Here is a 27,268-nt window from a genome sequence, read left to right as displayed (position 1 = left end):
ACTACGGCTATGTGTCTGTCCTGAAAAGACCTCGCTTCAACTCGAGACAGCAGTGGTCATGCATGAAAAAAAGCTAAATTAAAGTAAATCATTCAGGATGATTATGTGGAGAGGCACTAAAATGCTACTTAATGGAAAACTCAATTAAGGAACACCCTGTGGAATAATGGAAGGAGTCAATGCTAATGCATCCTGTGTGCAGATAGCCTTAGCTTTCAGTTAGAGCAAAAATCTGTCCTTATCCAAAGTCATTGTTCTCGTAATCACTTGTGTTTTTTTGTGCTTGCCTTACCATTCTCACCTCCGTGCAGGCGGATACAGTGAGGGAGCTGAGGTTTGCTGGCTGGCAACGATGGCAGATGACGACAGACCTGTGGGGGCATAAAGTATGTCAGTGCTCTTGTAGCACACGGCTTGGGCATTCTGCTGGTGCAGGTTCACTGCTTCTCTATTCAGCTTAGCTTTCAGTTACTCTGTGCAGCAACCATGACATCAGTTTCACTGACCTGTGGCGTAGGGGATGTCGTACTGCCCGGAGAGCAAGGGGTATCCGAGGTGGTGATGAGAGGGCATGACGCGCTGCGAGGGGGAAGAGCGCGGTCGGTCCATGTCCCTCTCTCTCTCCCGGTCTCGTTCCCTCTCTCGGTCGCGGTCACGGTCCCGCTCTCGATCTCGCTCGCTAGCGCCGCGCTCTCGTTCGTGTGACTGCGGCTTGTCCCCGACAGTGGGAGACTTGCTCTTGTATTGGCTTGCGTGTTGGTGGAGAATGTCCAGGGCTTTGGACTCCGACGCCACCTTGCTGCTCACAGTCGGACTGGCGCGGGATTTCTCTCCTTCCTCGCCGCTACCCACCTTCCCACCATATGGGGAGAAGGAATACCCCGCTGACAGATAGGAGCCTGAGGAAATGATTGAAAATTACTGTGATTATGAGGTCTGTCACATGACATTAGATCAGTGAGGGCATGCTATAACTAGGTATAACACAGCGCTCTGACATGGCTGTTCAGCCATATTTTACCTGGGTAGTTTTGCATCATGACCGAAGACATGCCTCTGTATCCAGGGTGATTGGGGTCGTAACCCTGACTGTAGGGGTAGCCATGCATGTAGGGCACATATGGCTGGTGTTGAGCCAAGGTCGTGGGGAACTGCATGTGTGTGTTCGGTCGAGGGTCTTTCTGAGGCCCTCTGTGATCCTCAGATGAGCCCACTGATGTTCGGGAGTCCGAGCAGTCTTTGCTCTCTTCTTTGCTCGACATTTCCTTAGGCCTGGGCCTCTCGTCCTTGCCCTTACGATCTCGTTCACGTTCCTCCTCCATCTGCTGCTGCTTCTGTGCATCAGGGAACTTGTTGGGGTAGCCATAAGCATCCTGGGGGGGGGGGGGAGGGAAGCCACAGCGTAAGACACACGACACAACAAATACATAGTTTGTGATTCATGCATGCAGGTACACAGAAACATTTAAACATTTAAAAGGTTTCTCCTTACCTGTCTGTACCACATAGCCTGCTCCATGCCTGTTTGCCTGCCCGACTCCATGCTCGTCTTGGGCTCCTCTTTGCCATGGTGCCCTCCCTCACTGAGCTTCATCTTCAGGCCCTCAGCTTGCTGGGAAGCCATTTTAGACTCCTCACCCTTGGGGATGATGACAGACTTGTTGCCCTCCATAGAGGAAGCGGAATCTTTCGACTTGCCGCCCATGGGTTGGGATTTACCCAAATCAGACAAGCTCGGGGCTTTTGAAAGAGCAGGGGGCCCCGAGGCCTTCTGCTTCCACTCCTCCTTCACCAGTGGACCTTCTCTCTCCTTCGAGGGCGTCTCCGACGACTTCTTCTCCGTAGCTCGGTGCTGCTCAGCCACCTGTCTTTGTCTCTCCTCATACTGTTGTCGGTAGGCCGCGTTGGTGTTCATCAGGTGGTTATGGTAAACCTGATCCGGATATCCATAAGGTGGCATGTAGTACTGGTTGTAGTAGAGCGGCTGCATGTACATGTTGGAGCGTTGCTGAATGACCGAGGGCTGCTGCTGCTGCTGCTGAGGGTGCTGTGACTGCTGCTGGCCTGGGGCGCCGAGCTCAGCCTTGCGCTCATCATGCAGCTCGAGTTTCCCCTTCTCCTCGCTCTGGTGCTCGGAGTCCTCCTCTTTCTTTATCTTCACATTTGGGCCTTCTACCATTGGGCCACCCATGTTAGCAGCACCTGGGCTGGGATTGGTGTAATTGGGAGAATAGTAGTTATCATAGCTGGCATAGTATGGAGACTCCTTGTTAGGAGGCTGGCCAGCGAAAAGGGCCTTCTTGGCTCCCTCCCTCACAGTTTGGTCTTCAGTCTTGCTTTTCATTCCCTCAACCTTGCCTTCCCCATCCTCTCCAGCATCTGAGATGTCAGAGTAAGCTGGGCTGTTAGTCTTCACTGAAGAATTGTCAGCCCCATTCTGAGTGACCACATGCAAGGGATTGAGTGGCTGCCCTACCCCACCACTGTCAATCCGACTGGCCACCCCAATGGATGGACTGGGAGCATTGTCCGAGAAGCTGTAGATCTTATCTGCCTCAGCCTTGATGCTGGCCAGGCGACTCTGGTGTGGGTCTGAGCCATTCAGGAGGCTGTCGCTCTTGCCTCCAGGGTCTGAAGATTCAGAGTACGGACTCTTTCCCCCATCGGGCCTTCCTCCTTTACCAGACGGCTTGGGACTGTCTGCCTCCTTCCCAGGATCCTTCTTTTTCTTGTCCTTCTTCTTTTTATCCTTGGAGCCGCTCATTGCGGGGCTCATAGAAGAGGGATCTCCCATGGCTGAGGGCTTGGGCTGTATAGCCTTCAGCTGAGGGCTCTTGGGGATACCCTGTATCGTTGAGCTCATTCCTTGGCCAGGGTTGCTCGGACTTCCACCTGGGAAAGGTGAGGCTTGCAGGGAGTACAGCTGCTGAGGTGGTATGGTTTGAGGCATGGGCCGAGAAGACTTAATGTTCTTCTGCTGTAGCTTGTCAGACTTGGCACTACTGCTAGACTTTTTAGACTTGTCCTTGTCTAGGCTTTTCTTGTCCTCCACCCCATCGTTGCTAGCCTCGTCAGTCAGACAAGGGCCATCTTCGCAACCGTCCATGGGTGTGCCACAAGCCTCTGGGTCCACGTCCCCATTCCTCTTTTTGCTTGGCTGCTTAGAGCCAAACTTGCCCGGGGAAGGAGACGGGCTATGAGCATCAAATCCCCTCCCTTTGGGCGTCACAGATCGCGCAGGGGAAAGGGAGCCCTTCTGCGAAATGGAGGCTCCATTGCAACCCCCTGATTCAGGATGCAGAGTTGAGTCTTCCCCATACTCACTGTCCCCATCCATGTCCAGTTTGATGTCGTCATCATTGTGAGCACGAGCCTGATGATACTTCAAGCCATTAATGTGCTTGTACTTCTTGTTGCAGTTGGGGTGTGGGCAGTCAATGAGCACCGGAGAAGAACAGTTGCGGTCTAGTGGTGGGGGGAGGGCCTCAGTCTTGATGTTGGGGATAGGCATAGCGAGAGGTCCCCCTCCACTACTGGAGTTTGTGCGCATGCGTTTGTTACCCTTGGTGTCCTCGGAGCTCGAGTTTGGCTCCATGTCAGAGGCTGGCTTACTCTTACGCTTGCCTGCCGAGGAAGGGCTCGCCTTCACGTCCTCGGTGTTGCTGTTGGGCGGGGTGCGGCGCTCCGAAGAGTTCTGGCTGCCACGGCGACCCTTGCTATTGGAGCCTGCGCGGGTCTTGCTGTTGTTGCTGCCCTTGTTGTCCGAGGAGTTGCTGTTCTCATTGACAGGCGTGTTGGTGTTGGGCCTCATCCTCTTACCACGGCCTCTACCATTCCTCATCTCCAAGTCACTAGTTGGAGACTCACAAAACCTGACAAAACACAAATAGTAAGCTTTGAAACAGGTAATTGTGTTAACCATGTCTAACATTTTCAAAAATAAAAAACATTAGTGTGTACTACAGCAATTCAATGTATTAAGACCGTCATTGCCAATAACTATAACAGTGACGGTAATATTGTAATAATGGTAGTAATATTGATGGAAAACACATCTGGAGCATCAGGAAAACAAATTAGCCCTATTCTCAAAATAATTCAGTATCATACTGAAGGGCAGATATATGTATGCATGCATACAACATTCATACATGAAACAGAATATGTCACTCCTCGTCTCCCAACTTGTCATTCTGCACTCCTGCAGCCGCCAGAATGTGGTGTTATCCCTGTGCAGTCTGTTCATACAAACCATGCCACCTTTTTAGGCACAGATTGCAGCGGAACTGCATCTATAATGGGCGCTAACGTGTTAGTCCATCTGCCCCGGAGTCTCTCCAGGGCTGGTAATCAAAAATCTGGCAGGAACACATCTCTATGTCCACAACTCTATTTATATCAAACTTAAATGCAAAGCTGCACTTCAGTACGTCTTCTCCTAGATGATTTATGTGCATTGGCTCCTCTCCGTGTTCTATGTCATTCCAAAGATATCCCGTTCTCATATTGTAGCCATTTGTTTTTTAGAGATCCCAAATGTCTAAAATGCACTATGCTAGTCTGTCATGACACATTAGATCCAAGGGGTGTTTCACTTTCACAAATCTCTGGTGAGAAGCAAGTGCAAAGATGAAATTGTTGCTGAGATACGCAATAAAACTGGCACACTCATAAAAATCATTTTAAGGCAAGAGGAAGCAGAGAGAACAAATTACTAAGAGTCGGCACCTGACATATCAGTTAAGCTCTGAGCAAACGTCAACTTTGGAAGAGATGGCAGCTGTGTAATGTAAGTATGCCTTAAGCAGAAAACTCATTCCAAAATCCCCTCTCCAAACTTATTCATCTTACATATTCCTTTTACCTTTCTGAACTATCCAGACATGACATAGAATGGAGGTCTTTTTATACACTGACGTTAAAGAGGGAGGGGAAAATGAACAGTAAAATACTATTACACCGATCAGATACAACATAATCCATTTTAGATTGCTCAAAGAATGCATGACAAACATCTTGACTGTTATGTAATATAATCCAGACAATAGTGGCTGGAAAATGGTAAATGCACTTATGAACAAATGGCTGGGGAGAAGTAGCCGGCCACCATTTTGTGCTTTAAGTGGTATGAGAATGAACATAACTAATCTAACAACCCGCAGAGAACAAAATATAACGATGTCTGTTGAATAATTATGTGTGAATACACATATGAAATACAAATATGAATACACTGTAGCATAGGTCTAATAGCCAGGAAAGAATCTAATAAGCAATAGCCCTGACCTCATAAAGATATACCACACAATTTCACATCTGAAACTAACAACACTAACAACTAAGCTAAAACATTTCACAGAAATGTAGTTTTTTAGAGCAATTAACAGCATCATCAGTGAGAGAAACCATAAAGGCAAACACAGTAACTCGCCAACAATAGACTAGAATATTAATCTGTGAAGTTCAAAGAGCCCTCCAATCGAGCTTGTTAACTGGCATAGTGACTATGAGGACATGTAATTGCAAGTACTGATTGTAATGAGGCTCTTGGCTCTCACACTGTGGCTCCTCTGTGAAACAAAGGGGGTGTCACTCATGATTGCACAAAGGACTTGCTAATATGAAAACCTTTCCAGCATGTTTACTATGATTGGTGCAAAGGGGGAGATATAACATACTGGACATTTTTGAATACAGAGTTTGACTGGCCAATCTCGTTCGTTTACCTTGGTGGTGCCCAGTCGTGTCGGGTGCAATCCAACAGCGTCCCGACATATGTCTTATTCCTCCAGGTCACATTCACCACCAGCATGCCTGAAACGGGACAAAAAGCACAAGCCAGTAAATACAAAGTGTCAGGACAGATAAGCTTTTATTTCACACTGCCTTCATGGCACTGCGGTTCGTTCTCCCAAGCATGTAACCCATCTCAGAGCCTTCTTTCTTTCTCTTTCTCCCTTCCCTCACCCCCACAGGCTTCAGGCAGACTCTCGACTCTCCATTATAATAGATCAAACAGAGGTTTCCAAGGGCAGCACTCTCACGGCTGCCTTTTCTATTTCCACAGTGCAGTTCATGACTTTGGCGGCTGAGAGCTCTACACGGCACAGTGAATCATTTATATGTAAAATGATTTGATGGTGTCCTCCACCCGACTTTGCAGCAGTGTGCGAAGAGAGCAAGAATGAGAAGAGGGAGAGAGAAAGAGTGGAGGCAGGGGGGAAGAGAAAAGAGAACAAGAAAAAGTGGTATTACAGCACTGTGGAAACGGCTGAAGCGTTGGAAAAAGGGATTTTTTGTGTGCCTGATGTTCAATAAGGCCCTTGTTCAACACCTTGTGGGTTCGGTAGAGGTGTGTCCTTTAGATGAGCATCGCTGTATTCGCACCCCTAATCAATACAGACTAGGCTAGAGAAAGTGACATTCGCTGCTGAGACTCCACTTATGTAGTGCTATAGGATTTTGCAGGGGAGGCAGGAGGAGGAAGGAGGGGCAAGACTTTTGGCAGGCTCCCCTTATTGTTACAAGAGACCTTTTTCCAACCTCCACTCTCTCCACTACCCCTCCCCCCCCCCCCCCCCCCGTTCTGTTTCAGTCAGCAGAGCAGAGCAGAGCATACTCCTTCAGCAGATGTCTGGACCATATTTCAATACGAGTTGAAGGATTAATTAAGATTTAGCCAACTGTACAGGCCACTTTGGTCGGCAACACCTTAGCACTACTGCCACGACAGCTGGCCGACAAAAATAAGGGATTCTCAGGGCATCTTTTATCAAATGGCCTGTTGGAAAACACCGTAAGCTCTAAAGGCCATTGGAGTGTTGTCTCACATTAGCTTAGGGAAGCTTATCATTACGTGGAGAGCCCTGGCCAGGCTTCTTCCTCCTCCACGCGCTCACCCGTGACCCTAAAACCCTGCTGATCCATACAATTCAATCGGCCCCCGGGTCTCTCAGGTCCCTGAAATCACCCCTCTGAGCGGTCCAGAGAATTCTGTTAAAATATTTACATCAGCGTTTGAATGATGAAGGGTCCAGGAATCTGCACTGTCTCCTTTTCCCATATCTTTTTTTTTTTTTTTTTGCTTCCTTCCAGACGGAGCTAAAGAGACAGTGCCAAAACCAGCAAATTTATGCTTACATGACCCACTAAGGCCCTACAAATTTCCAAAAGCAAACCCACAAAAGGTGAGTGGCCAGTGACCAACAGCAATGCGCTGGCTGTCCTCTAACAGCTCATTTGGGAGACTCATTCCTCCCGGTTTTTAGAAGGGGAAATCAAAGTAGGAGCATTTCAGTGGAGCACGGTGCACCCCCCTCGTTCAATTTGGGTCAGACAGATCACTTCAAATAAACCTCGTCGTACAACTTGCTAATAAGTAGGCCTACTCCATGCGATTTAGTGTCTCCATATTTCCAGACCATAAGGACAATGGCAGCAATCCTAGGCAGTTATTCGGCGCCATCCTTTTCACCAGATCTATCTTTTCATTCAATTTAACACAAACGGCCAACATAATAGCCCAAATATAGGAATAGGTAAAGCTGTGAATATACTCAATTAAGTTGGGCTTCTGGCTCCTTGGATGTAGTGCACTGTCTCAAGCAAAAAAAAAAGTGACAAAAGTGGCTGCACTACACATAAAGAAGTGCTGAACAGATTTGACAATTTTGTCAGATTTAACACTGACAGACATTTCACTGACAATCCTCCCGACGCAGGCTCCCCTCCAGGGTATACTGAAAGTCTGTCTGAATCAGAGCAGGAATCTGTCTGATTGTTTGAGGACATTTTATGGGTCATCTATAAATACGAGAGAGCACACACACTGCTGCCTGGTCTCAAGGGGACAGCGCGGTGCAACACACACACAGGCTAGAAATGACTCACCCCCCCCTATCCATTTTGATTTATCTAAACAACGGACACAGTGTACATTAGAAATAGTAGGCTATCCATCATTGATCTTTTGACTTTGCTCAATTTTGTTGGAGACATCTGGAGGGCTACACAGCCTACAGTGAGAGGGTTGACATCAGGGCGACTGGCTGCCTGACTTGTTGGCTGGCTGGATGCTGCTCAATTTCCCTGGCATTCAGCCACAGCAGCCTCTGTGCAAAGGCGCTCAAGGCTGCATTTCCACAGCAATAAACTTCCCCCGCATTTAACAGTTGACATTTGCTAGGTATCAGCATGGAAGCTTTGAGACGGCCGATACCACACCGCTGCGACCCCTCGGCTCACTGCGGTATTCCGATGGAGAGACTTGTGTCGAAGAGCGTGCTTCTAAAATGATCACACTCACTCTGCCTTCCGATTTTGATTTGTTTTGCACGTGTTTAGCCGTCCAACTCTGACCTCTCTATGATTGTGGCAGATCGGTCTGTCTCTCTTCTCTCCACTTATTTTCCATGAAGCGCAGAGCACGAAACCAGCGGAAAATTTATTTTCTTTCCAGCGAGGTTCTCAGTGTCAGCTGATTGACACTTTGGCTGTGGTGCTGCTTAGAGAGTCCGTGCAAACCTTTAATCCAAAAATCATAAAGAAGCAAAGGAGACTAATTGTATCTTTGGACAGAAAAAGGAAACTGGAGGTGTGTCATCATGGGTGACTATTAGGATAGCATTTTAGTGGCATTCTCCAGGATAACCCATGATGACACAAAATTATAGCCTAACAGTATTACTTCACAGCGCTTTACTCTGGGCCCCCGTGGACTGTATATTAGAAAACACATAATTCAAAAGGATATTGAGTGAATTTTACTATACCCTGGAAAAATGAGGATATTTCTCTTTTACCAGTCAGGCATTGGAAAGATCTCATTTGCTTCTAAATTGCCAGGCAGCTCAAGTGCTGTCTTTTTAAGGCACTCCAGGGGAAAGACAAGACAAGCACTGCCTTCACAGCAGGCCTGGAATGGGGCTTGAAACAAGAGCTCCAAATTAAACCCTAGCCAAGAGACTGTGGTTACATAGCAACGATGTGCTAATAACGAGGAATAAGATCCATTGAAATGAGAACACAACATGACAACAAAGGCAGCTCTCTCACGACAATAAAGGGCCTTGATTCATTTATTAGATCACATTTTTAGAGCAGGGAGATTCTTTAGCCACATTCAGACAATCTCAAAAGCAAGTCAAACGGCAAAACAGACCAATGCACAAAGGATATATATAAAAAGAAAACACAAACCATTACCAGAAGCCAATAAAGTGTGTCACATCTAGGGATGTAACGATTACCGGTGTGACGGTAAACCATGATAAAAATGTTGACGATAACAATTACCGCGTTCATTTGAAATATCATTATTATCACGGTTGATACTGGTAACCGTGTGTTTAATTCCTCCCAGCTTCATCCGAGCCTGTTTTTGACACAAGCTGGTAGGCTACTATGAAACAAAACGTTAGCCTACCTTACTAATTCTATTGTCTAATTGATGGATTTAACCACAATTTGGATAAGGCTACACCTGCTTTTAAAGGGCGCAACATTTTCACCCCAAAACGTGCGCTGTATGCAGCCACTCTGCGTCTTTTTATGTAGGCCTACATGTTCACATTAAATCTATTCCACTAACGTTATCAGGAGAATGCTGTGAAGTTTTATGTTGAGCGCAGGGTGTCACTCATTGGATATAACAGATACCAAACTCCAGATCATAAGTTAAGCTATAAGCAGCCAATTTAACATTTCTAACCAAGGAAAAGTGAGCACAATGCCACGGTAACCTACCTACAGTGAGCTATGGAATTTAGTTCATTAGGCCTACTGTTGTGTTTAATTCAATTTCCGAAAAAAGCTACACAGCCCATTGGCAAACTTTTACACCTTGAGAGAGTTCCATCTAGGTAACTATCCCGTTAGCTCACGCGTCATGTCTATCAGTAGCCTACAGTAGTCTAGTGCTCACCAAAATCATAGAAGTTAACATTGCAAGACACTTATCTTTTCTATGATTCCAGCAATATTTTCTTTGACTTGTTAATTCTTTGAACATTCATTTTATTCAATGAAAACGGACATCCTTGAACTATGCACGACAACTTTCCTAAAACCGAATGAAGGTTAATATAATTAGCCTACTTCACGTATCTCTTAAAGTGACAGGCACTCAATTAGACCTACACAACACCCCTGTAATGTCATTAAAGACAAGTGTAGTTTAAAAATCAATATGAAGTATTCAAAATACTGAATATGTTTAGCTATAAGTAATTATGCAGATATTATAAACTATTAGCAAAATATATAAAGTGTATGAATTCAAAATATACAATAGAAACAAGACAAGCCATTTTCTCTGTGTGTGGAGGGTTGAGCAGAGACTAGGATTGCCACTGCTGTGAATGACCGGTATCCTGATGAAGGCAGTAAGGGTTTGCCTATATTTTAATGTAATAAACACTGTCACATTTTCCTTTAAACTATTGCAGCTTGTGTACACCTATCAGTGCTTTCTTAACATATTGTAGGCCCTACACACATTTTCTAAAATACCGCGATAACACCGAAAACCGTGATAATGTTGGTCACTATAACCGTGGGGTTAAATTTTCATACCGTTACATCCCTAGTCACATCCTGATGGAGAAACCTTAGCAAACCTCAAACAACAACGTCAACCACACTAGTGTGTTGCAAGGTGATACTTTTAGAATATATGCAACCCTGCTGCAAGAAAATGTGGGTCTCCTGGCTGATAGCCTTGCTTCTCAGAGAGGTTGACACACTACGGAAATAAATAAAAAAAAAAATAAAAAAAACACATCTCAAAGCGACTTTTATCTGAGAGATGCATTCTCTGCCAAAGGACCCGTCTGTGCTCAGCTTTCCACCCACATGAGTGTACCACTAAAGATACCAATCTGTCTGCTGCTCGGGTGGAGGAACACAGTCTTCAAATGAGCATCACACTGGTGGATCCTGTGCTCACACCAAAGCAACAGAAGCCTTTAGCAAGCCCAGCTCATACAGAGCAAAGGCATTGTTAGGAACTTAACATGGCCACACATAGAAAACATCATAGCTATTCTAGGCCTCATTTTCCTGCACAGCTATGCATCATATATAATCATCCAAGGACTACACTGCATGATGATATATCTGCAGAGATGGAATGGAATGGCAGTGTAGCCAACCTTGTGATAAAGATATCTCACATCTTCATATCACAAAATGCTATTGCAGAGCTAAAGACACACAGTGGTGGCTTTGCAGGTGAAATGCTGCTCTTTTTATAACTACTCTATATTTTATATTCCTAGCTTGATTTCTAATTTAGCAAAACGCAACATGAACATAAAAAGCATACCGTGATTCCTTTTCATCTGTACTTTCTTTGTTACAGTTCATGTTGATCAAGTTGATGACTGAAGTCACTAAATACGAGCACGAATGTAGATTCCATTTTTGGGTCTTCTGTGTTTTCATTTCAGTTCTAATTATTTCTGTTGTGCTGCTCGCATTTTATCTAAGGGTTGTGTGTGCTGCAATGTCAAAGTTGATCACTCTCCAAATTCCACAGTTCCCAAAATTACTTGATCTTAACCACAGACACGAGAACCGTTTCCAACTTTGACTCTAAACAGTTACACCCTCACGACACATTGATTCATGAGTACGATCAGACCAAACATAACCTCCATAGAAAAATACAGAGCTATATTAGAGCTCTCTGCTCATTTATACTGGAGTGCATCACTGAATAGCATTACAAAGCAAGCAGTGCTACACAAAACAACTCCACGCTAACAGCAATTAAGTTCTACATTAGTCTAACCCTGACCTACATAATACCACATCACTTTCACACAGCGCACAACCCTCCATTATAATTTTACTGCTGAGGTGAAAGAACTTGTTTTCTTTGAAACCCACAGTCGATAAAAAAACCTTGCTAGTGCTACGCTGGCTGAAAAAAAAAAAAAAAAAAAAGCAGAAGGAAATTGTGCAGGACAGATGAAATATCAGAGTGAACCCAAGAGGTAAGCTGACACAGCCCCTGCTCCTCCACGCTCTCTTCCATTTTGTGAGAATGAACCAGGTCTTGCTCTAGTAGCTGGAGGGCCATAGACCCCTGCACACACAGAGCCTTGTTCTCTCTATCGCTCTCAACCGTGGTGGCTCTCCCCAGTACAGAAACAGAGTAAGTGCAGCTGGCTGCATGAGCGCGCGCGCACGCACACACGCACACACACGCACACACACACACACGGCATCACTGACGAGGACTGGGTGAGTCAGACACGCTGTGCCCACAGCAGGAGAGGGAGAGGAGAACATTCAGACAGGCAGAGCGTTTGGAATGCTGATGAAGCTGCCTAGCCGCCCCCCCTCCACCCCTTCTTTATGCGCTGCCTTTTTAAAGACAAACCAGGACACCGCAGATAAGCTGCTGGACTTTCCTGGCTGCCAACAAGCGAGAACAGACTCTTGTGTTTCTTGGCACGGTCACTTGGTAGAGCTCAATCATAGCTGATTGTTTCTTGTAATTATCTTTAGGCATTTTTATATTGCCTTTTTTCAACTGGGCAGTCCACCAGTGGCATTACTAAAATAACCCATTCAGAAGTCAAACATCCGAAGGAAAAAAAAAAAAAAACGGTTTTGGCTGGGACTAAAAGGCCAAAGCATGTAAGTGTTGTGCTGTGTTAGGGTGAATAAAGCTTGGTTCTTGTTTCTGGTTTCCTCCATAATCTTTCTGACAAGTGCCTTTAATAGCCCACTGTGAATGTGAACCACCAACGGAAAAAAAGGGGGTTGGAGGCAACTGCAAGGCCACGTGATATAACCATAATGGAGTTAATCATCATCAATTAAAGTAACAACCGACCGGGTAAACCAGGCATAAACAACGGCACGGAACACATCGAAACAGCCGACTCACCATCCTCGGTCTCCTGCCAGACGATGCCCTCCAGGTTGACGCTGGTGCCCGGCTCGCAGGGCCCCAGGCATTCGGGCTCGGTGGCCAGTGCCACCTCGGCCGTGTTGACGGCCACGGAGCGCGTGCGCACCATGATCTGCTCGCAGGGCGAGGCGATGTCAGTGGCCGTCCCCACCGGCGCCAAGAGGTGGAGTGGGGGCGGGGCTGGCGTGGAGACAGGAGACTCCATCTGTGAGAGAGAGAGAGAGAGAGAGAGAGAGAGAGGGGAAGAGAGGAAGAGCGAGGGTAAATACAGGTCACCTTCACACAAAATACTGCACATAAACAGAGATCTTGGAGATAGCGCTCGAGGGGGGGGAACAGCCGGGCGAGAGAGAGAGAGAGGGGGAAGCGAGAGCAGCACAGAGCCGCTTGAGTGACAACCGGGGAGTGTCGCTACTCCAGGAAGGCAGCCCTCGGTCAGGGGGAGAACAGAGGGTTGGCGCTGAAGCCTCTGTTGAGTGAGGTCAGAGCCCTTTTCCCTCCCCGGCCCTGTCGGATCTGATAAAAAGAGCCGGGAGGAATGCCTTTGAGGTCCGGGGCTAAGAGGAGGAGAGGTGTACGGCGCTCCTTACTCGCCACACAGTACGATCTCTGACACCACATCATGTCATGGTGTGATCACTCACTAATTCATTCAATTAAGGGGTTGGCTGTGGTGAAGGAGAGTGGTGGAACAGACTGCGCGGCCTCTGTAATTGAATCCACCTGCACTGTGTGGGTATGTGTGTGTAGAAAGATCCTTAAAACACACACACACACAGGCACACACACACACACACACACAGCTTCTCTCCCTCTCTCTTATTTAAACTACACAGCATGTAGACAACAAGCTCGGCACTCATTATTTGTTGCAGCAAACTTAAAATGCATGAATTCATAAGCTGGAGAGGCACAAAATGAAAGAGCTAATTAAATTGGGCAGAAAAGTGCTGCACGCTCAGTGAAGTAAGCTGATAAGGGACAACCCCAGCAGAGGAATGAGCGTACGTGTGTGCGTGTGTGCGTGTGTGTGTGTGTGTGTGTGTGTGTGTGTGTGTGTGTGTGTGTGTGTGTGTGTGTGTGTGTGTGTGTGTGTGTGTGTGTGTGGTGTGTGTGTGTGCCTGACAAAATAATGTATAATGGGAAGAAAGAACATCTGATATTTCAAGCCTTTTTGGAAAGTTAGAGACACGTGTTTATTTGCCCAATTAAAATAAAGATCTTTAAAGGTTAAAGTCCCTCAGGCATTTGATTTCAATAACAGCTTTATTATGCTATCAGCAGTAGGACTGCATGAATAATTACTTGTGGTGAAAGAGCCTGACAATTTAATCACAGAGTGTGTGGATGACTCATGAATTACAAGTGTATTACCCCATGAAACCCTTGAAGTATTTATATATCTCTCATGACAATGTGGCATGCGGATATGATCAGCAATGCAAATCGAATGAGAGATAAGAGTATTTAGGGGGAGGACTGAAGAGATGTCGCTCTGCGTGAAGAACCGCACACACTTTTTTGGTTGGATCAACAAACGACGACGGCTGTGGAAAAAAAGCTGGCTAGTAACCCAACGTTTAAGATTCATTTGTGCAGCTGGCTTCACATTTGAAATTTAAGAGCTCAGTTTTTCATCTTAAATTCTACATTTTCTTCCCTTTCAAAACAATAAATGATTCATATTTTACTCCTTTGAATCAATGCATGTATAACTGCCACAACACTGCTAGCTTAGAGACTAAATAGAATTGTACTGTTGGTAGTTCAGCATCCTCATAAATTAATATAATTAGTCAGTTTGTTTTGGTAAAATAAAATACCAAAGAGAAGTCCTCTGGGGAAGATAAAACGCAAAGACAGTGAAGATCTTCCATCATAGTGGGCTATATTTTCAGGCATCCATGAGATGCAGAGAGTGAATCGTCTGACAACAGAGTGTGAGACTTGTCTCTTTTCAGGGCTTGTCCTGAACACTCTGATTTCATACGACTACATCCTCACTAGAAATGGCTGCAAGCTTGCACTGCACTCTGACAAAATCCTCTTGGGAATCCTGTCTGGTCAAAACACAAGCTTAGTGCTGGACAATCAACTGAATCTCTGCAGAATGCCAGCCTTTGGCTGCATGTCAAATCTCCTCCATGCTGGAAAAACGGAACAGTGATTTGTACACCTTCTTATATTGTGCTCTGCTTCTCTGCTCACAGAATCTGTCACAATCTGTCCCCAAACTAGCCTGAATGCAAGTCCCACTGCTTTTGAAATGAAAAGCCTTATAGCTTTTTTTCCCTTTTTTTTTAAAGGGCTTAGTTTGTCCACTAAATCTTAGCGCTAACTGCCTGCAAAGAATATCGACAAAGCTCTGTGGGGGGCACAGTGTAGCAACATAAAAGAAGCCCAAGAGCATCCATATTCTCGCTGGCTGTGAAATGGAAGGCTGTATTAAACAGCCCTTCTTCTCTATACTGAATCCCTCTGCCGGAGCTATGACTCATTCTGCACCGTGACATATTGTGAGGCTAATGAGCCAGATGAGATGGCTGGGAGGGGGGGGTGAGCTGGAGTGTGTGTGTGTGTGTTGTGGGGGTGGGGATCAACCAGGAAGCACTAAATGAAATGGATTTCACATATGGCACCAACTTGCCTCGTGCATTTCTCCCCCAGCGCTCTCCAAGCAGGGCAACACAAGCCCACATAAAATTCGATCCTGCGAGAGTGAAGATCAAACCGAGGAAAACCTGCGAGCTACATTATATGGCGGCGTTCTGTGCTGAAACAGCAGGATATATAACCAGATTCTGTTTCACTCTCCCTCACTTCGTTTTCCTTCCTCAGTGGAAGTACGTAGTACGTTAGCTCCACATGTGTCTGCGGGTCACAACCCAACGCAATTCTGAGCACTTTGTGGGACTAACAATATGCAGCCTCAGTTGCTCACGGTTTTTGGGAGGGCCATGGAGGCATCGCTTAAAGCTTCATAAATCAAAAAGTACATCAACACCAGGCTAGAAGCAATAACATCCAAACTAATCTCTGAAGCTAATGGGTAAGGCCATGCAGTGTGATAAAAACTGCTTTTAAAAACACTAAAGGGTGGTCTTTCCTGTTTCTTCAATCTGAACAATAAATGAACACAACTGTAGCCCATAACACCACTCTAGTCTCATGGATAAGTGGGTGAACCTTTTTTATTCTGTCCCATATTAAAACATGCTTGCAGGATTATTTTATTGTCTGTCTCAACATTGCAGGGTAATCTTATCAGTTTACTTACTTACATTTTGTCTTTTCAATTTCAAGGTAAATTACTTCTACCGGTATAAAGTCTCAAACAATATACATATCATTAAAATGTAGGGTAGATCACACACAAGAAAAACAAAAAAACAAAAAACAGATGAAACCCAGGTTACTAGAAACTACAAAAGGTCACTTAACGATAGGGTCCAATGTGTGAATGAGGTCAACCTGCTAAAGCTGAATTGGTAATCACTTCACCTCCGACCTAGTACGATACACTGGTTTCTTTCTTACTGCACGATTGTAGTGTGAACACAAGCCAATTGAGTAGCAGGTTTGAGAAGGGTAAGGGGGAGGGTGGATTCATCCCCTTGCCTTCATTTGCTTCAATAAAGGGAAATTCCGGCAGTCTATCAACAATGTAAGCTCCATATGTGGATGATGAGTGTAGATTTTTGTTTGGGACCAAAATGAAAATCGGTGCCGTTTTGACTAAGACCGGAATAGCATTTCAAACTGAATAAAATATAGCATAATCTTTGGCACACCAAAGTGAATTGTGTTTTTAAGCCATTAGGCTAACAAGGCCAAAGCAATAGGCTAGAGCAAACTAAGCATGACTTGACAGTTCGTAGGGATTTACTCATTTTACAAAGATACAAAGTACAAAACACTGGTATCTCTAGATAGGCTTTCTGTGTTTGTTCAGCCCAATGTGCAACAGTACACAGACTAAGTGTCATATATAGCATATTTTCTGAGGTTCACATCCAGTCTGCATGATTGGCAAAGATCTGTAATTGGGAAGACAGTTTACAAAAGATTTCAGCCTACAGTGCATTCTGTTGGCTACATAGTATGGTGAATAGTTTGCATTTTTGGGTTTGTGTGTCGAGGAGTAATGGTTTTGTATGCCAATTTGTAAACCTCCTGGTTGCCTTGGGAATGGATGCCAAAAGTAAGGCAAATTCATTTATAAAGTACATTTTATGGATGCCATTTCATTAGCATAAAGCTATACAGGCAAATCTGAAGAGAGTGGATTTGGAGAATGGAATGCATGAGACAGTGAATGAATTACTAAGTGCAATTTGGCTGTCTTCTTTCTAGAGTTTAATTCTTTTAACTCCTGTGGTGCTAACCACTACGGGCTCTCAACTTCTCAGTCACCGCCACTACCACAAATGAATGTTTCTCAAAGTTTGGAACATACAGTTAAGAATACTGATGGTTTAGTGGGTTATACCCATGTCATGCTTTTTTTTGTGTTGAGGTAAGCTAACCAACAGATCATGGCACTTCACAAAGACAGAGGGAGACACCCAGTGCCGAATGCTAACAAAGAGAAGACTATTTAGCCTACACATCACTGTGTATTGCGTACACCCAACATTAGACTAACCATCCAGATAGACAATTTCATATCTAGAAATGGCAAAATTCTGCTGCCGCTGAGTGATTGATTGAATGAATGAAGACTAAGCATGAGGAACTCAGTGTGAATGTGATAATACAATCCATTTCCAGCACATGGTTCAATAACGCAAATAATGGCTACCAAAACATGGCTGTAATGCTTGCACAAGTAAAGGAAATGCGATTAACATTATACCTACAAAAGCATACCATGTACCGCATTGGGTCTCGACCACTGTGTGCAAGAAAAAGGAATTGTATGCTGTGAATATATTTCCACGTTCACTTTAGCTTAGCCTGGAGGCAACCTCCCTGAATCAGTCTCTCTCCCCCCTCCCCCACACAAGCGCTGCCAGAGACAATAAAACGCTTGCAAACATCATGCTCCACAAGACTTAAATCCACACAGAGGGAAACAAACAAACTGACAGAGTTAACTCAAGCCCACATGTCTTAAAACCAGCAATGGATTCCGCAGCCTTTCCCTGTCTGATTTCCTTTTTCTCAAGAGTGCAGTCTGCCTGCTAAATATTGCCCAGACCACAATGTTTTAGAGGTTTTCCACAGTGTCACGCAACCTCTTTCCCATTCAGATTCCTTAAAAAACACAACAGTGGCCAAAGTGGTACTTAACTTGCCTTGCATCTTGCAAACAGAAGAGGGGAAATCAATGGCTTGTGGGCAGACATAAAACAAACAGAAAGAGAACATTGTGTTTATGACGTTTGACTTATTTCTTCACAAGTCTTTGTGCATTTTCTTCACACAGATGGTCTCTGTGGTTGTTCCTACCAACACTCAGAGGTTCTAACCAACACCTTACCTTGATTATTAGCATTGGGGATTAGGACATGGTACTCCTGATCTGAATTAGGATTACGGTTGGATTAGGCCTACATTGTGTTCTGTTTTGTAAACATCTGCTCCTTTTGAACTCTTCAGGAATGTAACAGCAAGCAGTTTAAAAAAAAAAAAAAAACTGAACATAAATCTCTACACTATTATGCTTCCCTTTAAGGCAAAGCGTGGTCCAGAATGACTGACACCTACTAATTGTTACAAGTACGACATGTGTTTTTCTCAGATTGTTGTGTGACAAATGGAGTGTCTAGAGTCTCTAGTGAGATTCAGTCCTGAGTGTACACTATTCACCATTTACACTGGAGAAATCGTCTGCAAGACAGGCAGGCAAATACAATCTAAACGAGCGGACCAATTAAAATGCTCTGTTAAAATGGCAAGTCCGCAAGGCTTCTCTGAAGTAGCAGGAAACCAATCTGCGCCATAAACAGCGAACCTCATTACACAATCATGCTTGGCAGTAATTTCAATAACTGTGCAGAACTCACATCGCTAGAAAACATATCAGGGAGTGGCCTAAACTCTGATCCCTGAAATCTGAATCCTGAAATGTTCAGTCTGGAGGCAAGGATGTTTGGTTGTTCAAAATTACTGAATGATTACCGTGATTAATACCTCAAATTCATCGATGATAAACTCAAAAAGGCAGACAGTTCTTCCCATTTGGAAGTTGATTAAAGGATCGAAGAGAGGTGATTAGAAAGAAATTATCTCAAATCTATTCACTGAGCGGCAGTGGCTTTATCCATTATGATGATTAAAAATAGGAAGCCAAACAAATCCATACAAAAAAGTTAAGGATCAGAGTAGGTTCAGCCAGTGAGGGGTTTAGAATTTCAACACCAAAGGAAATTGGACCAACCATATTAAAATTTCAAACATGAAAGCAAGCAAACATGTCCACTGGCCAAATATCACTACGCTGTTCTGTAGTAATGCCCAGTTTCTTAAATATGACCTAGATTTAGCACAAAGATAGTTAGCCTCTCCTTATTTGGCTTCTCTCGTACTGCAGAAAAAACAAAGCTGAATGAGCCAGAGCTGTTCCACTGCAAGATAGCCTTTCACAATTCATTTTGGGGAACCCTCCTCACATGTCCTTTTATAGCACACCGATGAACAAATGTTAGCTAATTGCAATAAACAAGACACAATTAACCTGAAGAATGGTCAACAGATGGGACCAAATCATTTAGCATTCTTGGTGGTGAGGAATAGACTACCACTGGGCAACAAAAAATACATCCTCCATACATCAAAAACTGCTCACTCATCTCTAAGAATCTTTACAAAGTCTCTTTGATGATGCAATACAGTATCCATCCGAGACTGTTGAGACTACAAGATCTCGACTTCTCCCCTGCGATCTCCCCTGCTTCAAAAGCAGTTACCAACATGGACAGCTACCACCGGGACCACTGTTTATAATCATGCAAATACTACCGTAGGAAGAAGGCAGAAAAATCATACGATTCCAGGCAATTACAGCACAGCTATAGAATAGGCAGTAGCTGTTAAGAAGTCAATGGCAACAAATACATTTAACAAACTATGGACGTTAAGACATGTTGGACGTTTGAACACATTCCAAACACATACCTACATGCATACCATAGCGCTCAATAATGTTGTGGGTAAGGTCAAGCATGGTAGGCAGGGCCTTAATGTTCCATGAAAGTATGAAGCTGTGTGAAACTATACCCAAGCTGCAGGGCAAACATGATTCATCACTCTCAATTCTGTATCCATTCAGTCCCAACAAATGGAGTCAAATGCACTTTAAAACTAAATGTGAGAACTACTGTTTATGTGTATGTGTATGTGCATGTCCTGCTCCTAGATTCTATACTTACTGTCACTAATGTTGCTGCTGCAATACAAAAGTCTCCATTACGAGGCCATTAAAGAATTATCTTATCTTATTAGTGATGGATCTGAATCTGAACGCATTATTTGTAAAAGCTGCATAACACATTTGGAACCTTCCCAGAATATGCTAGTTATCATTCAGCAAAAAAGGCAACTCAGTGACTGACTGACTGCAACAACTACTGTTTCAGGTTATCAATGAATGGAGTCACAAGACAAAATGTTGGTTTGCATTGTTGGACTTTATCTCACAAATTAGATTAACCCACCTCAACTATTTCTATTATCTGAACACCCCACGATGTCATCATGGCCATTCCTGAAAACCAGTTATGCTCCCCCTTTTTGTAGCTGTTGACTTTTTGTTTTGCTTTGAGGATGTCCCCCATTGTAATTTCAGAAATCTGGTTACCATAGCTAATTTGGGATTAATAATCAAATTAAACATAGTGAAAAATTAAAACACAGTGATGCATGTTGTTGGTGGTGAACATTACACAAGCTAACACGATCATCTGAAAAAAATGATCCCATTTGCAGTGACACCACTGTCCATGATGAATTACCGTGTAAATGGAAACAAGATAGACTTGGGGAATACTTCCATCAACAACAAGCCCAGCTTCAGGACATCACACTGATCTCCAGGCTTTGGCTGACCCACAGCTACCCCTGTTTCCATGTTGAAGTGCAATCCTACTAGATCCCCCACCCTCCACCAACTAGCCTAGCACAGCTGGCTTTCTTGGGCTTATGCCTACGGGTATTTCCTACCGATGAGGACTAGAGATTCATCCCTGCGAACAGAATAGTCCACCACAACACAACAGAAGGCTCTGAATGAGATATGTTTCCACAAAACAACCCTACAACGTAATCAAAAAAAATCAATTCCTACTGAAAACCTCACAGGCTTAGTTGAATTTTGTGCACAAAATAACCTTATTTCACTTACAGATGACGGAAAAACTCTATGCCACAACAAGACATACAGCCCACACAGTGCAGAAAGCAGAAGTGACAGCACTACACAGCTGGTTCTGTCAGCACTAGAAAGGTCAATATCTGTCCAACACAGGCCAATAACTTATTTCAAGGGATCTGTGGTGTGGATAGAACCTTTATTTCTATGTCATGAAAGCAAACCAGTACTAAAAGAAAAAAAGATGACTCAAGCATTAGATTGCGTGTGCTGAGTGAATGGACAATTGTAAGCAGCTTCCTTACTAGAGATTAGAATGCATAGCTCTCAATTCACCCGTAACAGCCACTTCAGTCAGAATTATGCCAGTACTAAAGGACAATCCAACAATCCTAAGGTTACCAGGTTACACCATTTGAATGTTTACTATGAAGGAACACACACACACGCACACGCATGTCCACATAATTCCTAAATTCAGCCTGCAGGCTATATCACTGCCAGTGGGGCATGGCAGTGACAAAAACAAGTTCAGTTGTCTGGCACACAAAGGTTGGTGGGGAGGTAGTCATAATCCTTCCCTGTTCTGCTGTGGCTTGTCTTTGACAGATGGATGGCAATTTCATCTGGCTACAATGATCCACCAGTCCAAAATATTCCCTCTTCTACAGACTTCTAAGGCTAAAGTTGGCATTCATGCAGCGATGACAGACCAGAGGAAATCCAGGTGAGAAAAAAAAAAAAGCCTGACGCCATGACACAGTACACCACAAAGAGAGCTGGGGAAAACCATTCTCCCTCTGACACGCCGTAACAAAGCTCTTTCTGTTGGAGGAGGGGGAGGGGGAATACCAGATCCACCTCCTCCACCTCCGCCTGCCCCCATCAACTCCACCTCCTGCCCTCACCACAACAACAGTATCTATTACAATAATAATCCACATTCTTGTCAAGGTCACCCACGAGTGCTCTAGTGGAGAGCCTGGACCGGGAGAGGAAGCCCAGATAATCAGCTCAGAACCACCAAGGATTTTTACCCCCGTCTCAGCCCCCCCTCTATCCTTAGCCAGGCACCTTATCTCACGCCAAGGGGGATAACACGAAAACAGATCATTATACATAAATGTGCAGCCACAGCCAACGGTTAGCAGCACCCAAGAAGAAAAAAGAAGATAAAAATATATTCTTGGTGTTTTTTGGACTCTCCATGCAGGTCTTAAACCCTTAACAAGTACATCTAGCTCAGTAGCCAATACTATCTTTTTGAAAAATCAGACTACTATGCATGTTGAGACCTTTTATAGATGCAGGAGACTTACCGTACCATTGCCTGCCCAGTCAGAACTATAACTCATTCTCACAGTAGGTTACTGCCATGAGAAATATGCAAAGTTTCAACTCCACATAGTTGGTGAGACAACCCAATTAAAACATTGATTCTCAGTTCACACAAATAACTTCATACAAATCGTTAGAGTTGGGGTTTTTTCCGCTTTAGTCGATTAGTGGCGCAAGTGCCGTCTTGAGGTTTACAACTAGAGGCTAGTGGGAAAAAAATGACTGGGCATGTTCAAGGCATTTTCGAAAAAGAGAAACTTGCGTTCGGCTGCTTACCACAGCATAACGGCACACTTAACCTGCCACGTACAGTAGAGGCATGGAAAACAAGCTGCTGTTCAGCCTGCGAGGTTTCCCTGGAGACCCAAACCACCAAACTATTTATAGCGGTTCTGAATTTGCCCACTTCCTCCAAGCAGCAGCAAACCTCTATGTGGGTGGTGCTTCCTCCAACAGACAAAACATTTGTAGACAGAAGAAAGAAAACGTCTCAGGTAGTCTTGTGGTAAAGCTACATATTGAAATGCTTTCAGTTCTAATAGTTCCAAATCACAAACAGCACTGTAATTGTTCTTGAGAGCATTGATTTCGACATATTTTGAACATTACCTCAAAGCTATACTAACCTAACAATTGTATATTACATTACCTCTGCGTCCTATCCGTTAGCTATTCATTAGACAATGGTATGTTATTGATTGATTTTGCACCAGAATACAAGGATTTTCTCAGAATATGTAAACCGCTCACAAAAAGTAAGGAAACTTGACTTTGGCCCATTATATCTTCCCTTTAGTAATACCAACCAGTAAAGTGTTTCATATCATTTTTATTGTTGATTTGTCACCTTTACAATGAGGTATAGCTTGTAAGCATAGGGCAATCATGGAATGAGCAACACAAGCAAACGTGTAAGTAGTGCCAACAAAAAATGTGCCAAAATGGCCTGTTATGCTATTGGAATTCACCTTTGTTACTTCAAGCATTGACGATTGCACTCTCCCACAGAAATGAGGACAACAAAACATGTTAGGCATACATTTGTTAATTTTATACTCAGTGTCAGGGTCCTCAGTAGCGTGTAGAGGATCCATATGCAGCCACAACAGCTTGGCACCTTCATCTCATGCAGGTCACCAACCTGGCTACATTCTGCTAACTCGAAAGACAGACCTTGTTATCATTGAAGGCAATCATCATGCAGTTAGATACCAGGATGAGATTCTGGAGCCAGTGGCAATTCCATATCTCCAGAATATGGGACCAATTGCCATCCTCCAGGATGACAACGCTCGCCCCCATAGAGCTGGGATCATCAGAGAGTACCTCCAGAATTTGGGAGTGGAGAGGATCTAATGGCCTGCCGTGAACACTTGTGGGATCAGCTTGGGCATGCTGTACGTGCCAGAGTCACCAACAAAACCAGGTTGGCTGACTTACAACAGATCCTTATCGAGGAATGGAATGCCATCCCACAGCAGAATGTAGCCAGGTTGGTGACCAGCATGAGAAGAAGGTGCCAAGCTGTTGTGGCTGCATATGGATCCTCTACACGCTACTGAGGACCCTGACACTGAGTATAAAATGAACAAATGTATGCCTAACATGTTTTGTTGTCCTCATTTCTGTGGGAGAGTGCAATCGTCAATGCTTGAAGTAACAAAGGTGAATTCCAACAGCATAACAGGCTATTTTGGCACATTTTTCGTTGGCACTACTTACACGTTTGCTTGTGTTGCTCATTCCATGATTGCCCTATGCTTACCAGCTATACCTCGTTGTAAAGGTGACAAATCAACGATAAAAATGATATGAAACACTTTACTGGTTGGTATTACTAAAGGGGAGATATAATGGGCCAAAGTCAAGTTTCCTTACTTTTTGTGAGCAGTTTATTATAATTGACTAATACTTGCTGAAACATTGGCTATCTAATGCAAAGCAGACACTTCATCAAGCACACAAATGCACTGGGTTCAATATGCTATGCATTGCTGCTGAAATTATTACTGCTGCTTTAGCAACTCCTTTCTGTCACAGTCAAAAAATAAATCTGTCCGAGTCCATATTCTCGCCAAGTCATCATGTGACACAGATTGTGTTCACAAGTTGATGGACTCCTGATTTGACCTGCTAGGCCAATGGCCAACAGCTTAACAATGTTGGAACCCACAGGACGCAGGGGTGACAAAGGAGTGAAATAGTGCACTAAAACAAGATTACACCGATTAGCAAAATGGCACCAAGATCCTGTCGTGACACGGAAGACTCATTTACAGCCTAATTTGGCTGTGATGGAAAACAAGAACAGTCCTGTAATTTAGTCCTCTCCTTGTTTAAAGCATGTAATGACATGGTGATATTGGGGATAAGGCAGTTTCCAAGCGTAAGCTAGCTTTTCACACTACAGCCAACATTAAACAAACATGACCAATTTACAATTAGGCTAGAAAACAACAAATACCACAAGCTGTTAACTAAGACCGTCTGAAGCTTTCATGCAGAAAGCAACATGAGAGGTTCTACATTTGACAAACTAGGCTAACTAAAAATCTTTCTGAAAATGATGCAATGAGATATTAAGCGATCATTTGAACAATTAGGCCTAGTGAAGATTGTAGATTCAGTCTTGTTACTTAAGTTAAAACCAAAACATAAGTATATTTAAATTACATTTAACACACAATGACAAAGCTATTGAAACTTTAATTATGACAAAGTCCTGCTTCTCAGGGACTCTGCACCTGACTACATTTATTTTAAGAAGATCTGACCTTTGAAGGTGTCTCATTTAAAAAGAGAACCTGTGCTTGAGGACTAGAGCTGTGACAGAATTAGCAATTACCCCAAATGGGGTGTCAGACTAAAAGATGCCAAGCCCAAACATGGAGTTGACTGCATTCTTGTGTGACTGGGCAAATCAGCCTGTCAAATATCACAAACATTATTTTAGTACGAGATGCATACTTGGGTCCTCTAGAACCGTGGAGAACACTGGAGCAAAGTCAAGCAAGTTGACGTTTTAGAGGGGCGCAAGGCATAGGCTAGTCACTCACCCAGTAAGGAAACGTAAATTACAATCATACGAATTGCACTGGCAAAAAGGAGTATGGTTTACAATAGACCAGAAAAAAACAACAACATGAAGTGGGGTTTTTTTTGTGAGGATAGTTCTTGTTTCCTCAGTCACTTTTCAAACAAATTATCAACACAACACCTGCCATACAAAGACAGGGACTATTATAAACACCAACTGTTTATTAAGGCTACTTTATAAAGGCTCAATCAAAAGTTATGAGTCCCAGGATAATGTGACCGCTGAAAATCACAACAATGTTGACATTGACAAAGGCAATATGATGGAAGGAGACAAATGCACTTGACAGCACTACAGTCAACATTTTTAGCTGTGCAAGTGACACAGGGACATAAAAGCTGTCAGAAACAGCTAGCCAACATTAATGAAACGACAACTCTGTAAATCTCATATCAATCACAGAGTACACCAACAAAGGGCAGGAGACTAGAATCTGGTAATTCGACCAGCATCTAAATATTCTTTGAATACCATCATAACACCAGTGGCCATAAGTCTGAAATGTTCAACACACACATTCTGTAAGCAGTAACTGCAAAATAATCTCCCCATAAAAACATTTTTGGATTGTGTTCATCTTTTATCCAATTAAAATGGTGGCAAATCAAACTGTATCCTAGTCTTTGGGGGTATACTACCACTGATATCTTAAACTATCTGTATCCCAAATTAGGTCTATCACCTAGGCAGGTCAACAATGTACAGTATGTGCAAAAGCACGGTAGCCCATACCCAAGTTTGGCCATAACATTTAATAAGAATGAACACTTAATAGATAGATGACTGTAAAAAAACATAAACCTAGCAAGATTTGTGGTTCAGTGTGAAATCTGTGCATCCTAATATCCTCACGTGAATAGGTACATTCAACGGAGAGCCAACCGTAACACGGTTGACTGTTTATGCTGGTATGACCGTAACTCTGCAGCTCACTCTACGCTAATTAGGGAAAAGTAAACGAACTCCACGGATGAACATCTCAGTGGTATAGGTAAACTAATTAAAGAATGTGAGTTGGCGTCACCACCATTTGTGGCACGAGTTAGATGAGCTGTGCACTCTGTATTGGAAGTCTCTGTCAAACCGCTATTTATATAAGTAAACAATGTCACTATGCCAGGATGAAACAAACTGTACTACATTAAGAACTGCCATAGCAGGCTACACATGGTTTTAAAGTGATGCCAAAGTTTAGAACTCCATTACCAGAAGGTTTTAACGGAGCAAAACCCACTGGTGGTGTCTGACGCAGGTGGACGCCAAGGTTTAGAAAATAGCTCTCTCTCTTGAGCGTCAAATCCATAGACACGAATGTCGTCGCCAATTTTCCTTTGTCTGAGGTTTTGCCATTTGGCCTGAAAACTGGTTCTTCAAGCTACATTATTAGCATCACATTGGGCTACGTATTTCTGGTGCATTATCACCATTAACATTAACAACCAGTAACGATACCCTAACCAGACCTGACGTAAACATCTAGAAGCTCCCATCACTCAACATATTGCCAGAGCTATGACACAGTAAGTTTAAATAATCATGTGGTTTAAACTATATTCATTAAAATCATCATGTTGCATTTTTGCTATTTGATAGCTAAAGA

The 27,268-nt window shown here is 43.7% G+C and overlaps 1 protein-coding gene across 1 annotated transcript in view; it reads right to left on the bottom strand.

The window, feature by feature from the left end:
• LOC134095238 (zinc finger protein 609-like) overlaps nt 1-27,268 on the bottom strand; it is an 80,441-nt gene that overhangs the window by 4,721 nt on the left and 48,452 nt on the right. Inside the window, exons 3-8 of the mRNA XM_062548677.1 lie at nt 12,899-13,127; nt 5,727-5,814; nt 1,493-3,872; nt 1,022-1,373; nt 507-899; nt 293-371 (exon numbers count right to left, since the gene is read on the bottom strand). Coding sequence (XP_062404661.1) covers nt 298-371; nt 507-899; nt 1,022-1,373; nt 1,493-3,872; nt 5,727-5,814; nt 12,899-13,127 — 3,516 coding nt within the window. The 3' untranslated portion in view covers nt 293-297. The remainder of the gene's footprint in view (nt 1-292; nt 372-506; nt 900-1,021; nt 1,374-1,492; nt 3,873-5,726; nt 5,815-12,898; nt 13,128-27,268) is intronic.

This window comes from Sardina pilchardus, chromosome 11 (assembly GCF_963854185.1).
Source record: "Sardina pilchardus chromosome 11, fSarPil1.1, whole genome shotgun sequence".
NCBI classification, from domain to species: Eukaryota; Metazoa; Chordata; class Actinopteri; order Clupeiformes; family Clupeidae; genus Sardina; species Sardina pilchardus.
Note: the sequence above shows the minus strand (reverse complement) of the source record. Positions and strands in the feature narration are given on the sequence as shown.